An 18,621-nucleotide genomic window follows, 5' to 3' on the forward strand; every position below is an offset into this window, starting at 1 on the left:
CCACAGATCAGTAAACGGCAAGCTAGAAACAGGAAGTCATCTGACAGCAAGATTGTTCAGAAGTCTACAGAACACTGTTTATGCTCTTTATTTTTATAAAGTTAATTGATCTCCAAAAGTTGATTCTATTCATCTGGACGTAGCGTTTTGTAGGAGAAACGTTTCGTCACTCATCCAAGTGACTTCTTCAGTCTCAGCTGACTGCAGGTTAATTGGAGGTTTCCAAATTTGTTGTCAGTAAGTAGTTTATTAAAGACTAGTACAAAGGTAATATTTTACAGAAACAGTTTTAAAAAGTTGACAGACATTAAGATAAACTTGGCACCAAGCAAGTTCTGTACAAAACTGAACTCAGCACAATGCTTCACCTGAAATGGAGTAGTGCACTGAAGGTCAAAGGTGCCAGAATTTACATTTATACTTTATATTCAGGTACATAAACAGGTTTAAGCTTTAAGCAAGAGTTTAGAAAAATAGTTTTCTCATTTTAAGGAAGTTTTTCCAGAAACTTTCCCTCTAGTTCCTAAAGAAGTTTACAGTGATATTTACTGTAAAATGTGAAGATTATGTTTGAAGGTATTCAGAACTTGTAGCCCAGTCCAGATCTGCTAATGTGGCAGAACAGTGTCATGGCAAAACACATTCCCAAAACCTGTAAACAGAAATATAGAAATTAAACTGGAAAAGGACATAAAATGCAATGTTGTACTGTTTTTAAAAAGTTATTCTGAGCTTCTCAAGCTGACTGAAATTTCATTGGGTTTATGCTTGTTTATATGAAGTATTTTTTATTCTTTTTGCAATCTAAAGAGTGGTCTTTTCTTCCCCGATCCATTCTAGAGCTGCGTTTTTGGGTGTGGCAGTGGACATTGTCCAGCTGGAGGCCCACTTTGGTAAGTGGGAGGGGAGCAGGTCTTGGTCTGCGGCAATCATAGACTGTATATGAAGGATGGCTGTAGCGGCTTTAACGTCACACATTATTTTGCCATTGCCAGATAGCGAATGTGACTGATATACAGGGATGCTGGACATTCATTGGTTAAAGACATGTAAACCACTTTTATAACTTTAGTGGGGACTAGTCTTAACAGTAAGATGTGAAACTGGCAAAGTATAAAGTCATCAAAAAATGTTTAGCATGAAGTGAACTGAAAGGTAATTTTTCTTACATTTCTGTACATCCTGACTTCTATTCCAAAGCAGGAGTTGGCCATTAGGACAGAAGAATGTAGGTTAAAAGTACTTGACCATTAGCTTTTTACTATTTTATTTTCAAGAGCTGCAAGCTACATTCATCTTTTATTTCCTTTTTTTCTCTTCACCCCCAACCAGTTTTACCAGATGGCTGTCTGCCACTGTCACTGGCTCTTCTGGAGACAGTGTTGGGAAGGTTAGTTTAAAAAAAATAATAATTTCACGTCATTATTCGGGCTGCAAGTAGATGTAACATGGGCTGCAAGATGGTTTCCACCAATGTGGAATTACCAAAAATAGAGAGGGCATAGCCTAACATATGAAACAGGAAAAGGCCGCTGTGTAATCCATTTATTTCAACAAAGTAACTGTATTCGGAATACCATGTATTCAGTTACTCCCGCACACTGTCTGGAGATCTCTTCCTGTCAAAAAGTTCTTTCTCCCCACCATTGCCTGGTACTTGCTCATAATGGGTTATTTGATCATCAGAGTTCTCTCCATCTAATATTGAAGGATCTTTATAGTATAAAACACACTGAGGCCATGGTTGTTAACTGCTATAAATGAAACCATTTTCAAAGGCAACAAAGTTTAGGTATATTTTAACAGGAAGATGCCACGTTTCTGAGCAGAACACTGTATTAACCAATTCATTCACTTTATAATCCAGTTGTCTTTTATACAGAAGTGAAGATGGTAATTTCTGAGACATAGTACATCTGCAGGTTCATAGGTTACCTTTGCAACACCTGCGTAAAATAGTATGTTAACAGCTTACCTCAATCATACAGAGGACAATGACAGAGACCCCAATGGTTAGGAAATTCTTCTCAAAAAAATTTGTCACCTTTGACAAACAACCCTGCACACAAAACATTTTGAAATTACCTGCAGCAGTAACAATGTGACCTTTGACCTCTATGGTACATTAAAGCAAGTATAAATCTGAAATGATCAGTGATTAGTATGAGCCTACCGTTTCCCAGTATTTATGATTTTTACAAGAGGATTCCTCAGGAATACAGCAGGATTCTGGCACGTTGTTTCCCCAATCTGATACATTATTGATTCCACAGCACTCAAGCTAAAACAAATGAATTTGACAGACAAAAAAAATAAACAAATTTCTAAAGTCATTTGTGTCACAACATGACATCTCCACTCTGACATACTTACTTTATTTTGAATATAATCCCAGTCACTTTGTTTTGAATGTGTTGAATTTCCTTTTGCATCTTTCAAGCCGTTTGTCAGATCGGTCTTCACGCTTTCAGTAATCTGAACAGTCACGGAGGATTTGGTGATTACATACAATGTATACATTTGCTTTAAAAACAGAACATATTGTGTATAGCATATGTGTCACACACTTCTCCCTCGTATACAAGTAGCAGACATGCTGCTGTCAGTTCCAAGAGCATCATGAGGAAGAGCATCAGGAAAAACTGTAAAAAAATAAATAAAAAGGTTTATGTGAATGTTACTCTGAAACACTTTACATACACATATGAAACGGTACCGTATAGTGAAGTTATTTTTGGCTGCTAGTTCACAGCATGTAGCTCAACATGTCTGATTTCGAGAACTTTTTAAACTTGAATGCCCATAAATGCCCATCTTTGTGTTTCCTCCTGGGAATGAGCTGGGAATCTTTTGCTTGCTTCGCAAACATGCTTCTGACAGTCCCCTGCGCTACTTTTAAACTCACTGGAGAAACCTCCCAAACTGTGAAACAACAGTCTCCTCACAGTCAAAGCTGCTCCTTTATTGAGTCTTTTACAACTAGAAACTTATTTAAAAACTTGTTTCAAACCAAAACTTCTTTTTATTCATTGATTTTGATTCTGTCTGGTTTGCTTATTTTATCTCCTGTCACACATGACTGTATATGTTTAGTACCTACTAACATGTATTTTCTGCCTATTCTCTTATTAAGTCTTATCAGAGTTGTCTTTTGTACAGTAATTTCATCTTCACAAATTGGTTTTTAAATGTGCTTCATAAATAAAGTTGAATTGGAAAAACCACTATGGAGCTATTAATACTGATTAAACAAAGAGTCATTTCACTTTGTCACAACTTTTTTTCTTCGGGTTATATGACATTGAATTTTTTGTTTCCTAAGGTCACAGACCCCAATTACATCACTAAAAAAAACCAAGTAACAAATGGAGGCTGAGTTAAGTCAACTTGGAAAAGATGAAGCTGCAGTTCCTCTAATGACTGTCCCAAAAACCAAGTCAGTGTCCACGGCCTCCCATGTTAAAATTCCCAGCGTTACAGCAGACAAAACAAATGTAACTGCTATGTTTTCTAATTTATTTGCATACTAGTAAGACTTAAAATTATGGACATTTTGACTGACAGGTGTGCCAACACAGGGAGCTGTAGCTGACTGGGTCAAGAGAGCACCTTGCTGCACCACTGGATCAATTGCTTTTTTACGGTTTGTTTGTTTGTTTTTATGGTACTGACACTTGGGAAGCTTCTTTCCAAAAGTGCGAGGGAATTTACAAAGTTAGTAATATATAGGATTCAGTCTCTTATGACTATGAATTTTGTAGCATGAAATCAATTATGACAACAAGAAAAACAGAATAAAGTAAAATAAAAAACTGATATATAGAAATCAAAAATATATCAAGTATTTTTTTTATATATCAATAAAAAACAGAAGCTACTGTGACAGGGTTCTTCTACTCTGAATTAGAAGGAGAGGTGGAAGCTTTTCAAAGTATCATTAAATTTAAAAAAACAAAACAAAACCGTGTAGATACAACAAATGTATAAGCAAAGGTATTTCTGTATTCTGCAGAAAAACTAGTCCCGATTAACATCTAAATTACCTTTTTTCCCAGAGAACTGACTCTTTAGATATTTCCGTTTGTTACATAAATGCTATTTTTGTAGTATTCAAAAACTGGAGTACACAACAGTGAAGAGGCAGTGTTAGAGAGCCCCTTCCTCTTATCAAAATTATACAGGCATTAAAAAAACAAACAAATTATACCCTTTGTGGGTACCAAAACTACAGTGTTAATTACCTAAAAATATGAAGTAATCAGAGGGAGCAGAAAACCACATAATCTGTACTCTGCTTTGAGTATTTGTGTGTGTGTTACCGATAGGAGGAGACAGCGGTTCTCCTTGAGTGCGCCGAGAAATCCCAGGAAGGACACGCAGGTGATGATGATGCCGGTGATCAGGAGGATGTTGGCTATGTTGAAGCTGGCCAGTGAGGGGGTGAGAGCAGCATAATTTGAACCCACCATCATGATGACGCCAAAGACCAAAACCAACACACCGCAGATCTGACAGAAGAGAAGACAGACTGAAGCCAAGTCCACAATACACACTACACAGAGTACAGTGAGCTGCACCGGGCCCTGGTCTGCTTCAGAGCTTGCCTACAGGCAGCAGTGTCAGGCAGTACATTTTCTCAAGTGCTTCTGCTTTTTATTTATTTGTTATGCAACAGACTTCTGGCAAATGTTGACTTTTCCTTTTCTTTTGTATCCACCAAGTCTGTGGAACAAAATTAATGAAATGAAATTGAATTAAAAATATATATTAAAAAATATATTATATAATATAAATATATTATTATATTAAATATATTAACACTCTTTCTCTTCATGGCGCCTGTGAGTCAGGTATATGGAAAGGGTGCAGGAAGTATGTACATCATTATGGTCAGAAGATCATCAGATATCCAAAAGAATCTATATGAATACCTAAGTAGAGATACATGCTAAAAGTACCCCAGATTCGGCCCATGCATAAGGTTAATTACACCGGCAAGTACTGTGTGGGTTAGACGTGGGTGAGACCCTGAGTGTCCACCTTCAGTATAGGCCCAATTTTGTCTTCAAAAAACTAAAAATGTACATCTTACTTGGGCAAAATCTGGATATTTTAGCAAGGCTATCTATCTATCTATATTTTCACATATTAGCAGACATTGGCTTTCTAAAATTGAACAAGCAAAATTAACTGCCTCCACACAATTGGCTCACGTAATCGTCATAGTAATAATACAATTACACAGAGTAAACAAATAAAACTGTCAGAGCCTTTTTTGTGTTTTTTTGTGTGAACTTTTGGTAAATCCTTTTAACTGATTAATTTTTAAGAATCTGACCATCTGGTAGAATATTTGAAACCCAAAGTAGACACCTGAAGCATTTATAAATGCTAACTAATTTTCACACACTCATACATCTGTCACACCCGACAGTTTAGGTTTGAAAAGTGAGTGGATGAATGTGACAGGATGTTTTACAGTGATGTGTGATGTAATGCTGGATGACTGAGACATACGTACAAAGCAAAGCAAGTTGGCGACACACATGGTGTACTTTAAACACTTGAGGCAGCTGTGAGCCATCTTGCAACTCCTCTGATCAGACCTGCAACAAGAAAAGGCCGTTATTTTTTATTGAATATAAATATCGGAAGCAGGGCTGGATGTGGTCAAGGTTTAATGCAGCATCTCTTATTTATATCTTGTGTTTGTGTGTGGGTGTGTAAGTGCTAAAACAGACAAAACGTCACGGTCACAAAGCGGGGAAGTGATGCTCACACATCTCACTTCCTGTGTTTCCTCTCAGTTTACAAGCAAAACCAAAATTCTTCTTCTGTACAACACGGTATGAGTGCATTATACTTTGGGAGGGTTTAAAATTACATCATGAGAGGGCAGGCAGTTTAATTGTGGAAATACCAAAACTTCCTCAAAATACAAGGTGACCCGTTCTAAGTAAAAAATCTCCTGTATTTGTGTTATAAATATGTGCAAAACATCAAAATTTTGCCCTCTTTCTAACTGATCTTTGTTCTGAGAATAAAAAAGAGACTTCTTCTTCTTCTTCTTCTTCTTTGGCCATTTAAAACTACTAAAGTACAGCTCTTATATTTTGTTTTCCACTTAAGTCAGTACGTACACATGACAGACACTTTCAGTTAGATGACTGCCTATTTTGGTCTAAATTTAAAAGATTTTTGTTCACTTTTTCATCTTCGTTGGGTTTTCTTTTCTCACTTACAAGTATTTTTTAGGGGTTTGACATCAACACGTTTCTGACCGATAAAGAAACATCTTCACAATATTCTGAAGATTTAAAGACATCTCTAGAGCTTCAAGACAAAATAAAGTTGAACTCTTACCTATTTGGAGAAAATGATATCTGCTATCGTCTCTTTTTTCAGGCGTGTGCTTGTCGAGCTCGTCTGCTGTTCGTACTTCCCCTTCTCATAGCTCTGTGAAGCTTGCAGAGTACATCATGGGGCTTTCAGCAGCCCTTCTCACTTCCTCTTCCTAAAGTCTAGCAACATGGAAAGAAACTGATGACTGAGAAAGTGCAGTAGGGGCAACCAATAGCGCTGCAGAGACGTCAGGTGCATGTCTGTGACACACTGCTTATATTTAGATACAAGCTGAAACTGTGGTCAGCAGCTGCAGAGGTCAAAACCCCTCACTGATGTGAAATCGATTGTTAATATTCTTATTGCACAACTAGAGATAATAAAGCCTGTATGTTTGTCACAGAGGAACACAAACTGGTTAAAACATCTAACTGGTGTCATTTCTCACCTTCTCAATGTGTCACGTGCCAAGGTAGTTGTCGGCATAAGCAGTCCTGGTTTCATTTAGTCGTGTTGCAGAGTGTTGCTTTCTTTATCAGAGGCCGCTACTCGGCATTTAATCATTAGCTACTATTTCTCAGATGGCTGCCCTTCCCTGAGCCTGTTTCTGATGGCCGTTTCTTCCTGTTTAAAAGGAGTTTTTCCTTGCCACAGTTGCCAAAGTGCTTGCCTACATGGAGTTGTCTGATTATTGAGGTCTTCTCTTTCTCCCCCACCTTCCAAACATTTACCATTTATAATAGATGCCTGCCCCCTCCTGAGCCTGATTTTGTTGGAAAATCCCTCCATGTTTAAAGGAACCCCTGCCTCCCTACCAAAGTTTTGCTCGTAGGGGATATTTACATTCATGGGTATTTCCAAGTAAAAACAATCAAATGTGAAACAGTTCTCACCTGATCCCTCAGAATCAGTTCATTCTGTTGTTATTTATATACTCAAAATTTCATTTAAACGGTCTCCTGATACCAGGCTCCTCTTCTAGCCTTTGTTTCATTCCTAATGTTATATATAACCTGACAACTAGCCTCCCCTGACATTACGCCCTGAACCCGCTGTTCCACCCCTTCCCTGCAGCTGCGCCACAGACCACACCCTGCCACACAGTCACTTTTAACACCTGAGATTGTTGCTTGTTATGGCAACAACAGGAATGGAGAAAGAACAAAGAACATTTTCTGTATAACAGGTGACACAAAAACACTGAAAATGTTTTTAAAATTCTTGAAATCTGAGCCCACGGCAGGATGTCCAGATGTTCTCAGGACTACTGTCAGCTAATGAAAAACCTCGACACATCAGAGGCAAGCATTCAGTTTCTTCAACACTTGTTTTAGTAGTATCGTCATTTCCTGACTCACAATCAGATCATCCATTTTTATTTCATCTTATTACCAGTGTGCCAGGGTTGAAATAAAGACACAGTTTTAATCTCTATCTCTGCTGCACATACAGCCAGTGTGCCACAGATCAATACACACGAGCAAACTGAAGCATAGTACGAACAGAGTAAGGCTGACTGAGCACTGGTTCACTTTCAGGGTGAAACTAAACCACACCTTCTCGGTGGCCTACTGGGCAAATCCCTCAACTAGGGCAGCTGTAGACTAAAATACAGCGATGCATTAATGATATAGGCCAAAGTATATGACCGCTTAGTCATTCAAAGTTTACCTTATCATTACTTGGAAGCCTGTGATGAACTTCACAGCATTGTTGTGTGGGAGCAGGAACAGTGACATTCAGGAGGGGGAGCTTAGCCATTACCATTAAGAGGAACTGTGCAACCACAAATGGGGATTTAAGAGTAAAACAACTAATGTACTTTAAAAAAGGGCCTCTTAATGCACCTGGTATGTAGTTTTTAGCTATAGTAAAACCAAGACACCGTTTTTGTTTAGACTGAAATGCCTTTGATCCTTTTGCTTCTCTTCAGGCACCAGCGAGGGTCTCTTCAGTAGTGCTTAGTTTTTCATTTTGAAATCTGTTGGATGAATTGTCATTCAGGTTCAGACCCCCTTTGTTCACTTCAAAATGAATTTTTCTCCACTTCTAGCAGCAGTTACTTTTGGAATAAGACTACTAATTCAATTCAGTTCAGTTTTTATATCACCAAATCACAACAGCATTCAGCTCAAAGCATTTAATATTGTAAAGTAAAGACCAACACCCTACCAAACAAGTATTTGGCGACCTTCAGTGGAAAGGGACAGTTTTAGACCACCAGATTTCATGTTCCAGTTACCTTCTTACTCAGATAAATAACATTTTAACCTTTGTTAAAATTTGTTTTGTGTGTAGAGTGGGCTGGAGTGGGAATTAACGCCCTCATAAAAATCCAATTATAGCTATAACAATAGTGAGCATTCCTTTAGCATTAGTAAACAAAAACCAAATACTGTATTTAACTTGATCAACTGTTTAGGAATTATTTACATTGAGTCATCCCTCAGACAAAATAACAGAATTTTAAATATAAAAACTCTTTTTAATTCTTGAAAATTGCACTCGGTGTCTGCCTGAAGTCTAGGACTGATGCACATCACCAAATGCTTCATTTCCTCCGACGAGGAAATGAAGCATTTACTGCAGCTGCCTTCAGTTGTTTCTTGTTTGTGGGTTTGTGGGTCTATTTTCGCTTACTGAAAACTTACTTACTTGAAACAACTTACTCTGCCAAGTTGAGACGACATGACTGACTTGGCCAATAAAGAATAAACTGAGAAATTAAGAATTGTTTTTGCAGCATGCTTCGGGACGTTGTCGACTTGCACTCTGTTATAATGTGGTTTGTTTTGGATTATAAGCTGCTTCTTCCTGTCTCCACACTTTTCCCTGGTACAAGTCCACAAGTTCAAGTTGCACCTTGTTTAAACTCTCTGTACCTCCATTCATCAATGCATCTCTTGATTGTACACATGAAAGTCTGAAAGTCTTTTTGATTTGGTTAAATATTGTGAAGCTATTTTTCTGAACCATGGATATAATCCTGTTTTCATGCATGTATCAGATTGTTGCTGATAGAAGTATTTTAGTTGTTCAACTTAACGACAGCCTCCTTCACTTCCACTGCATCTCTTTTATTCTTATATTTAAGATTACAGTGAAAAGCTATAACATACAAATTCAACACTTTGAATCAGCTGCAGATATTAGATAGCAGATATGTGACAGACGCTTCATTGGTAATGAAGTAACAAGGGAACAGGCCTCACCTGGCCATGAAACATCTCGTCACTCAATTGTCTAATTACTTTGGAGCCTCTGAGGCTCTAATTCATTTCCAGCTAAAATCGCTTTGTAAAATTGCTTGAATTAAAGCTGAAGCCTGCAGTTCTATCATATCTTGATGGTTTGTTGGTGGTACGTTCAACAAATTATGGATTCAGCTGTAGCTAGCTGCTTTCAGCACTTTAATTTAAACCACATTAACCTTTGATTCCTGTTCACTCTTTTCCAAGTTTCTAACGAGGTATATTAGTATTCTTTTACAAAACAATAAACAATAAAAGTGGAAGTTAGCATTAAAAAAAGACAACTATGTATCAACTCTGTCTTCATCAGGGTCAGGCAGAATGAAATACCAGCCGTGGGCCTTCTACCAACACCCGAGTCAAGGTATAATTCAATTCAATTCAATTCAATTCAATTTTATTTATATAGCGCCAAATCACAACAAAAGTCGCCTCAAGGCGCTTCATAGATACAGAGAAAAACCCAACAATCGTATGACCCCCTATGAGCAAGCACTTTGGCAACAGTGGGAAGGAAAAACTCCCTTTTAACAGGAAGAAACCTCCGGCAGAACCAGGCTCAGGTTCCCCAACCGGTCGCAGCCATCTGCTGTGACCGGTTGGGGTATACAACCCATAAGGAGACCTAAAATAAAACATAAACCCCAAATATGTCAAAAAGTCATAATGCACTACATAACACACGAAGCTAAATTTTACATTTTCTACCTGCCTCAGTGAAGAGCATCAGAGCCATGCAGTGCTTCCATTTGTTTTTGTGACATTATTCAGATTATTAGGAAGAAATTGCCTGACATTTGTATGTTTCTCTGTGGTTGTGTTTTGCTTAGATTCCAACACAACAAACAAGTTTTTTTTCTGATGATTTTTCTTCCTTTTGTTTTGTAGTTGAGTTCATGACTGAAAACAATGGTCAGTGCAAGCACCAGGAAGTTAGCCACTTTGTCACGTCTACAAACAACTTTAGAGCTGTTGGCGAGGCATCTTCTGCTGAAGATGCAAATCATTCACACTCCCACTTCCCTTCCCCTCTAAAGCTGAATAATCACATGGTAACTTTAGGATTTCTATATGCCCCTGTCAGCAGATTTATAGATGAGAATCTTTTCTTGCTCTTGCCAATCTTGTTGCAACTCCCATTTCTCAGTCACACTCCCCAGGCATGGAAACTTTGACATCTATTTATAGCTTCCCCTTATCTGCAGACATTAGTTAGATCCTCAGTTTGGTGCATAAAGTGTGCTCAATGCCTACTACAAAGTTTGAAGAGTTTGTGACTTTACATGATAATATCCACTTACATTCATCTATTAAGCTATATGATGACTTTAGGATATAGGTGGTTGATCTTTTTTTTTTCTTCTACGGCTAAATTTGGGCAAAATTGAGTTTTTGTAGTTGGCTCAAAAAGTCTAAATAAATTGGCATGTAACAGGATACTTTAATCCAAAATCCCACTGTGAGAATAGCAACAGAGACTAGAGATAAAAATGTCTCTCTCATATTGGCTTCTCTTCATAGGTTCCCTGTTGAATCCAGAAATGCTTTTAAAAGACTGTTCCTCACATAAAAGGTTTTGAATAATCAGGCCCCATCATATCCTAAAGATACAATATCTGAGATAAATAAAAAACTGAACTGAGTTGAAACAAATTTTTCAGCTCTCTGATATGATAAAACTCTGCAAGTTGAAGGCCTACACAATTCTATAGTTTATAAGTTTGTCGTGTGAACCAATAACCATCTGAAAAAAGCATATATTTCCAGTTTTAATTTGGAGATAGTAACAACATTTTATCTGCAGACTTATGCAGCATCGCATCATTTTGGCGTTCAGACAGGCCACAGATTAAAGAAATAAACACACACAGTGTATTGACGATTTAACATTCAAAATCACTCTCCATAATTCTGTTTAAGGATGAAACATCACAACAAATGGAAAACAAAGATTTCAGTTATTCACATGCAATGTCATGGTAACTATTCCCTCTATGGAACTTTAACTTTTGTTTTCTTGTAAAACTTGGACAGTCAGTTGATATGAAATATTAATACACCATATAATAAACCACAGTGATTAAAAAGTACAAGCTTGGCTTTAAACTGCATAATGATCCATTATAGTGCAGGGCTAATGTTAGGTACTCATTTCCCAGACAGGGCAGGTAGTGCTGCTTGCAACTGCATGACAAACTACATAGTAAAACTCATTTACCTTAAAATTGAAGTTTGGTTGGTATAAAGACAGGAGGCAAAAAAAAGGTAAGGCCCTTTAATGGCACAGTTGCATTGACCTGCACAGTCATACTGAAGAGCACCTGTTCTGAATAGCATCAATGTTCTCTTCATCCCATTTAACTCGGCTGTCTCATGGTCACTGTTAGTGATATTAGCTACATCTGTGTTTTCCCTGCCACAACAAGGTAAATGCTGTGCTGTATACTTGGTTAGAAAAATTAGATTGTTGTTTTTAAAATTTAGATAATTTTACCATTAGTATTTTAGCAATATGAGGCAGCACGGTGGCACAGTGGTTAGCACTGTTGCCGCACAACAAGAAGGTCCTGAGTTCAATTCCACCATCAGGCCGGGGTCTTTCTGTGTGGAGTTTGCATGTTCTCCCCGTGTTTGCGTGGGTTCCCTCCGGGTACTCCGGCTTCCTCCCACCGTCCAAAGACATGCAGCTTGTGGGGATAGGTTAATTGGATAATCCAAATTGTCACTAGGTGTGAATGAATGTGAGTGTGAATGGTTGTCTGTCCCTGTGTGTTGGCCCTGCGACAGCCTGGCGACCTGTCCAGGGTGTACCCCGCCTCTCGCCCTATGACAGCTGGGATAAGCTCCAGCGCCCCCCGCGACCCTGAAAAGGATAAGCGGAAGCGAATGGATGGATGCAGCAGTTAGCTTGTCAGTGATGGTCAAGCTGAAATGGTCATTTCTGATAGGTGCACAATGCGCTACTTTCAATTTGAGACAATGTTCATTCTTAAAAAAAAAGAAAAAAAAATCACACACTATGCAAATAAAAACACAGTATGTATCAGCATGCATAATAAAATGTTCTCCAATGAATTGTACTAACAGAATATGAGACATAGTGCTTCTTTAAGACACCATTCTGAAATGGAAAGCACAGGAGGAATAATAATGATCCATTAGGCGTGGTTGGTGCTAGACTGGATCAGCCATGGGCATGTTCTCTTCTGCTGTGATTCAGGAACTGATGACGCTCTGCAGAGTTACAAATGTTGCACCATAATTACCCAACATAAACGTGGGTGAGTTTCATACTGTCACAATGGCTGATGTTCGTATTAGGCATGTCCAGAGTTCAAATGGTTTACTGTATGTACAAGTAATTCCTAAGCCAAAAGCTCAGGATTCAGACTGCTCCAAATGCAAGCGAGAGGGGCAGCCAATCAGAAGAAAGGTGCCTAAAAGGAGGAGGAAACTAAGTTGTTTCACAGAACCAGTGCTTTCACAGCACTGATTGAACAAACAAATCTCAGTGTCTGTGCCCACCAAAAAAGAGATGGATTAATAAAAATCTGAATATAGTCTCAGAGCTCACAGTCACCACCCTCAATATATTTGCTTTTTCTAACAGATACCCAAAAGCTTTCAAAACTGCAACAGATGTTTTTATAAAAATAAGAAAGAATGAAAGTAATGATCTTATGCTGTCAGATAAATATCAAAAATATAGTTTTGTTACAAAAAAAGTTTTTTTTAAGTAATTAAAAAGTGCAGTGTTTCTCTGAAATGTGGTGGGATGGCTTTAAAAAAAAACTGGAATAGTCAAACACATGTTTGGTTGGCACACTAAGGGGATTCTTTTTGAAAACTGGAACTGATAATAAACTTGATGAGAGACACACTATGTGAGAGAGTATAAAAAAATTCCATGTGCATATACAGTGGGAAGTTGTGATGTGAGGATTTTTCTCAATAGGATTTTACAAGCAGTGAGAGTGTTACTCAGTGTTGCCAACTTAGCGACTTTGTCGCTATATTTAGCGAGTTTTCAGACCCCCTAGCGACTTTTTTTCTAGAAAAAGTCGCTAAAAAAAGACGTGAAAGCGCATATCGCTTTTACTCTCAACAAGCAGCGGGTGCTGTAACGCAGTCAGTTCTTCTTTTACTCTTATGCTGTTTTGTGGATCAGGTTTAAAACTACTTATAAACACACACACACACACACACACACACAAAGTAACTCCACCAGAGTGCCTATTTCGGGTCACTTTTGCCGGTCCAAGCCCGGGTAAAGGAGCAGGGTTGGAATTGTGACATTACAAAAAACAATAATTGCTAAAAGAAATTTAATTTGTAGTTCTAAATAAACTCTAAATGCATTTAGGACGTTTATTGCTCACTTTATGTCTCGTCCACGATGTTATTTCTCTCTCCAGCAGCGTAGGTTACAATTACATTAGCATGACCAATTATGCAAATTAGGTGATGACGTCATTTAGCGACTTCTAGCGACTTTTAGGACAGCCAATAGCGATTTTCCTTACTGAGGAGTTGGCAACACTGGTGTTACTTTGTAGTCTGTCGTACACCCGTGTCACACCAGGGCTTTCTCAAGACAGCCACTCCTCCAATTTGTGCCCTCCATGCCAACTGGCATGGAGTGTGACACAAGTACATGTGTCTATCCGTCCTTGGGCATGTCTATGGGCGACACGTGTGTAGTGTAAATGTAATCAACAACGTAATTTATCAGTGATGGCAGAGCAGAGCAGCCCACAGCCTTATCCCACCTAGCACCCACCAGGGGATTCCTGTGACAGTGAATCTGTGAAAGCACCTCCCTAAAGTAGAATACAGTCATCATTAATACTTCCAACTTTAATGCCATGACATGTGAGGATATTGTTGGTCAGAACCATCTATAGCTACATTAATGATACATTCAATCATCAGCTACTTTGAATTATGCATTCAAGTTAGACAGAAACTGGAACACAAGCTGAAAGGAGACATACACATTTGTAATCCTTCATGTAAAAAAACCATACATTCAACATGTGATTGATGCACACACTGTCTGAAAGAGCTTATTACAGTCACTGTTAAGAGTGCATTTGGCACATGTGTGTGTGGACTGTTCTTAAAGAGGAGAAATCCCTTTATTAATGGATGGAAACGAGGGTAACACTGTACTTGAAGTGTTCTGTAATCACATAACAGTTTTTAACTTGAATGTGTATAAAATAGAATACTGTACAGGACTGTATGGATCAGAACATCACAGCCGGAAGCAGCAAGGCGAAAGAGAACTGTCCCAGAAAGGGCTCGGTGTTTATCAAGTATTAGGTTTTGAAGACTGGTGGTGCAATTACACTGTCAGAGTCTGTGACGATAAAACAAGCTGAAATAAAACACACTGTTTTTTGTTTTTTTAAGATGTATTCATTTCATCATTAAAACTTCTATTCTGCCAAACTGCCTAACTTTACAGGTGCTCCGACAGAAGGAGAGCATCGCATCAGCCCGAAGGAGACCACAACGGCAACTTGTAACTGTCTGAAGGTAGCATCGACTGTACCTTACTGAAGTGTTCAGTGAGCGTGTTATGTCGCTGCTCACTGGACCACAGCCAACACTGCACTGGAGAGTGAGCACTGTGCTCCAGTCATAGCACACATGACAAGAAATCACAGAGGAGCACTTTGCAGGGGGTTCTTCAATCGGCGCCGAACTCTGACTGGAACGTCTTCATCCTGTTAAAAGATTTTTTTACATGTAACTTTTTATTTTTCTAATTTTTAAGTGTTTTGGAGGTCCAAACAAGCCAAATATTGACAAAGTTCATGTAAAGCTTGGTTTAATACACACAGTTTCAGCAGTATCTGCCGTCTCTTCCTCCTCCTCCTCCTCCTCCTCTGTGTGCTCACTACCGGGGGTGAACGCCTCATAGTCAGACAGTGCACTTTCCACCGCCTCTTCATCGTAGTCTGTCTGGTACTCATCAGAGAGTTCCTCTAGGCGGACAAAATCAGAGATGGCAGGAGAACCTTTCATTGATCAGGCTTTTAAATGAAGAGCAGATAAAAAGAAGCTAAAATAATAAATTATAGTATGGATTGTAATATGCGTTGTTCATGTAAGAAATCAGATTTCTAGTTTAGATTTTACTAACCTTCGATTAAAGCATTCTTGACGGGTTCAATTCTTGACACAATCTCTGCCAGGTCAGTGAAGGAGGCATTTGGACATGTGACCACCTGAAAGACAGAACTCATCATTCCAGCGAAGACTTTAAGACCACCTTCACTGGATTCATACTGTCTGTGACTGCAGACTGTAGTACTCGACAGCCAAACACCAAAACAAATAATATAAGCAAATAAACATTCACTTTAGTCTATAGATACACTAAAATATAATTATGAGCAATTTAAAAATAAATGCATATGTAAATAAATATACACAAATAGAAAATTAAATAGTAATGCTGAATAAAACACTATAAATAATTAATGAGCTATGAACAGTGAATAAAATAATGCAGTAGAACAATATAACAACTCAGATCCAGAGTTTTAAAGATGACACGCAGCTCAGGGCTTAAAGGATTAAAGACCTTTAAAGTTTTTTATTTTGTCCCTCTGCTGGAGCCAAACAACAAAGTGCTTCAAAAAGTGCTCAAACTGAGTTTCTAAAAGTTTCTGAAAGAGAGAAACTGTTTTACTTTAGCCACATGATTTGGTGATTAACAAGTAGCTTGAGTGACTGAAGGTTTGAATGTCAACATGAATGGTTGCCTCTCTCCAACGATGGACTATTGACCTGTTAGTCCAACGCAGGCTTTTTACCCTGTGACAGCTGTAACAGGCTCCAGCCCCACTCGTGACTATGGATTGGATAAAGAGTTAAAAAAATGGATGGATGAAGGGAAAAGGATCACCATTAAACCTCTGATATCACAGGTAGGGTTTAACCGTCTCTGAAAACATACGATTAAAATTGCTTTACAGGAGAAAATATTTAACGTCTGTAAATCTGTATGCAGTTAGTTATGATGGACTATTAAACATTACAGTCATAAATGTGGTGAGCTGCTGTTTTATAGTACAGGGCCCTGGTTAGGTTACCTGTGTATCTGACACAAACTTATATAACAAGAGTAAGAATAAGAGTCAAACTTGATCGCAGCTGAACAATCTATTTGTATTGTTATTTACACTCACGTGACCAGTTTTGGTCTTGTGAAACTCCTCCTGATGTCGGTCCTTAAGCATACTGTCCACCACACCGCTGCGCTGCCACACATCAAACAGTGTCTTCCCATGCTGGTGCCCCACCTCCTGCAGATAGTGAACCTCTCAGTGAGTTTGTGGGCCAGCAGATTAAATAGAATTAAATAAAACATGGAGGAAGAGAGGAGAAGCTCACAGCAATCTCATCGAACTTGCCAAACTCCAGTGTGCCGTAGCGGTCGATAGGTGGTCGGATGTACTCGCAGTAGTCGCTGTCTTTGACCAGCTCCAGCTGGCGCACGCAGCAAACGTAAGCAAGCCGTGTTTGGATCTCTGCCATGTTCAGGACCTGGAGGGAAAGTATGTTCAGTCTGACAGGGCTATGATGGCAGAACAAAGAGTGTTTAGTGGGCGTCATTCTGCCCACAGTTGACGTCAGGCTGTGGTAAAATCAAAGCACCTTGACTTTCTCAGCCAGTGGATTGAACCTCTTCCACAGTAACCACCAGCCATTCAGATAATCACCGTAGTTGGTCAGATTGGTCTCATCTCGACTTCCAACATCGATTGCGATCACAACCTTGGCACCCATGGAGCGAGCCACGTCAGCTAGATATCATGAGAGACACATTCTGATAACCAGTTTCCTCTTTCAGCTAATAAATATAGTCAAAAATGTTTGTTTCTATTCTTCTTTGTGTATCTGCCAATCATGTACGCCCACTGATAAGCTAATATTACTTTCTTTGGCTTTGCACATCTCTGCAGTTTGCAGATAAGCATGCTGTCTCACGACACCCCACTTTCGTCTTCTTAATATCTGTTGTTAAACGGTGGTCTGCATCTGCTTGCATCATAGCCATATTTTAATGACTGCTTATATATTCTGAATGACCATCCTCACTATGAAATAAGCACTTTTAGCTCTTCTCTCTCGAAGTCAGCTTTCTTCCAATCAGCTGTTGTTCATAAAAGGAAGACAGAAGAGGCATCAGAGGCATCATACAGATCTAACAATATGATAAAAGTGGTTTACAGAAATCATATGCTGATCTCATTATTAGAAAGTTTGGTCATGTTTACTATGAATGTAAATTAAGTCATTCAAGATGTTGTTTTTTGGGGAGGGGGGTTGATAAAGCTCATAGTTAAGGGTAGATCAGGTGACCTTTAATCCTTCCTTATGGATTCAAGGTTATGCTGCAACAGGTTTGGGCTGCTAGGGGCTTCCCATGATGCACAGAGGGCTTCTTCTTCTCTCACTGTTTTTCCCCTCACTATGTGTTTACACATCACTTTGCATTTAATTGTTAGTTATTAATAATCTCTGGCTCTCCCCCACAGAGTGTCTTTTGTCCTGTCTCCCTCCTCTCACTCCCAACTGGTCTGACTGATGCCCGCCCCTCCCCGAGCCTAATGTTCTGATGTGAGGTTTCTTCCTGTTGAAAAGGGAGTTTTTCCTTCCCACTGTCACCAAGTGCTTGCTCATAGAGACTGTCTGACTTTAAGGGTTTTCTCTGTCATTATTAGTGTGGATCCTTTACCTTACAAATACAGAGGACCTTGACATAACTATTCTTGTGAGTCAAACAGCGATCACCCCAGTTTACTTCAACTCGTACACAGCACGAGTAGAAAAGCTTACTACCCTCTCAGTGTTTCTCACCAGGTAGGTTGTTGATGTAACCTCCATCCATGAGCAGATGTCCATCTTTGGGATCACAGAGCGGTGGCAGGTAACCTGACAGAGACATGCTGGCCCGGACATACCGCCACAACGAACCTAATCATGTAGGACAATTGTGTGTGAAAACACT

At 38.9% G+C, this 18,621-nt stretch overlaps 2 protein-coding genes across 12 annotated transcripts in view; both read right to left on the reverse strand.

Moving 5' to 3' along the window:
* Positions 1 to 227: 227 nt before the first annotated feature.
* Positions 228 to 6,494, reverse strand: zgc:64051 (leukocyte surface antigen CD53). The gene is made up of 8 exons (XM_006797568.3): positions 6,364 to 6,494; positions 5,522 to 5,606; positions 4,320 to 4,508; positions 2,568 to 2,642; positions 2,374 to 2,475; positions 2,174 to 2,281; positions 1,976 to 2,059; positions 228 to 652 (listed from the first exon to the last, which is right to left on the reverse strand). The coding sequence occupies exons 2-8, from the start codon at positions 5,582 to 5,584 to the stop codon at positions 581 to 583; spliced, it is 693 nt and encodes a 230-aa protein (XP_006797631.2). The 5' UTR covers positions 5,585 to 5,606; positions 6,364 to 6,494; the 3' UTR covers positions 228 to 580.
* pnpla7b (patatin-like phospholipase domain containing 7b) overlaps positions 6,462 to 18,621 on the reverse strand; it is a 29,454-nt gene continuing 17,294 nt past the window's right edge. For 5 of the 11 annotated variants that reach the window (XM_006797570.3, XM_006797569.3, XM_035910627.2 and 2 more), the window contains exons 29-35: positions 18,471 to 18,587; positions 17,265 to 17,413; positions 17,001 to 17,153; positions 16,796 to 16,912; positions 15,745 to 15,829; positions 15,441 to 15,586; positions 11,378 to 15,325 (exon numbers count right to left, since the gene is read on the reverse strand). In XM_006797570.3, the coding sequence (XP_006797633.2) occupies positions 15,260 to 15,325; positions 15,441 to 15,586; positions 15,745 to 15,829; positions 16,796 to 16,912; positions 17,001 to 17,153; positions 17,265 to 17,413; positions 18,471 to 18,587 (833 nt within the window). In that variant the 3' untranslated portion in view covers positions 11,378 to 15,259. Of the gene's footprint in view, positions 6,522 to 11,377; positions 15,326 to 15,440; positions 15,587 to 15,744; positions 15,830 to 16,795; positions 16,913 to 17,000; positions 17,154 to 17,197; positions 17,414 to 18,470; positions 18,588 to 18,621 lie in introns of those variants that run through there. The other 6 variants (XM_035910629.2, XM_035910631.2, XM_035910630.2 and 3 more) reach the window with 3 other exon arrangements.

Source organism: Neolamprologus brichardi, chromosome 12, assembly GCF_056152115.1.
Source record: "Neolamprologus brichardi isolate AB-2024 chromosome 12, ASM5615211v1, whole genome shotgun sequence".
Lineage (NCBI taxonomy): Eukaryota > Metazoa > Chordata > Actinopteri > Cichliformes > Cichlidae > Neolamprologus > Neolamprologus brichardi.

Bases quoted from the DNA above. Each gene is read 5' to 3' on its own strand.
- zgc:64051 (XM_006797568.3), bottom strand. From the start codon at position 5,584: ATGGCTCACAGCTGCCTCAAGTGTTTAAAGTACACCATGTGTGTCGCC. The intron at 4,509-5,521 runs GTACGTATGTCT...CTCTTCTGTCAG, and splicing joins TCGCCAACTTGCTTTGCTTT to ATCTGCGGTGTGTTGGTTTT. The intron at 2,643-4,319 runs GTAACACACACA...ATTTTTTTACAG, and splicing joins ACCGCTGTCTCCTCCTATCG to TTTTTCCTGATGCTCTTCCT.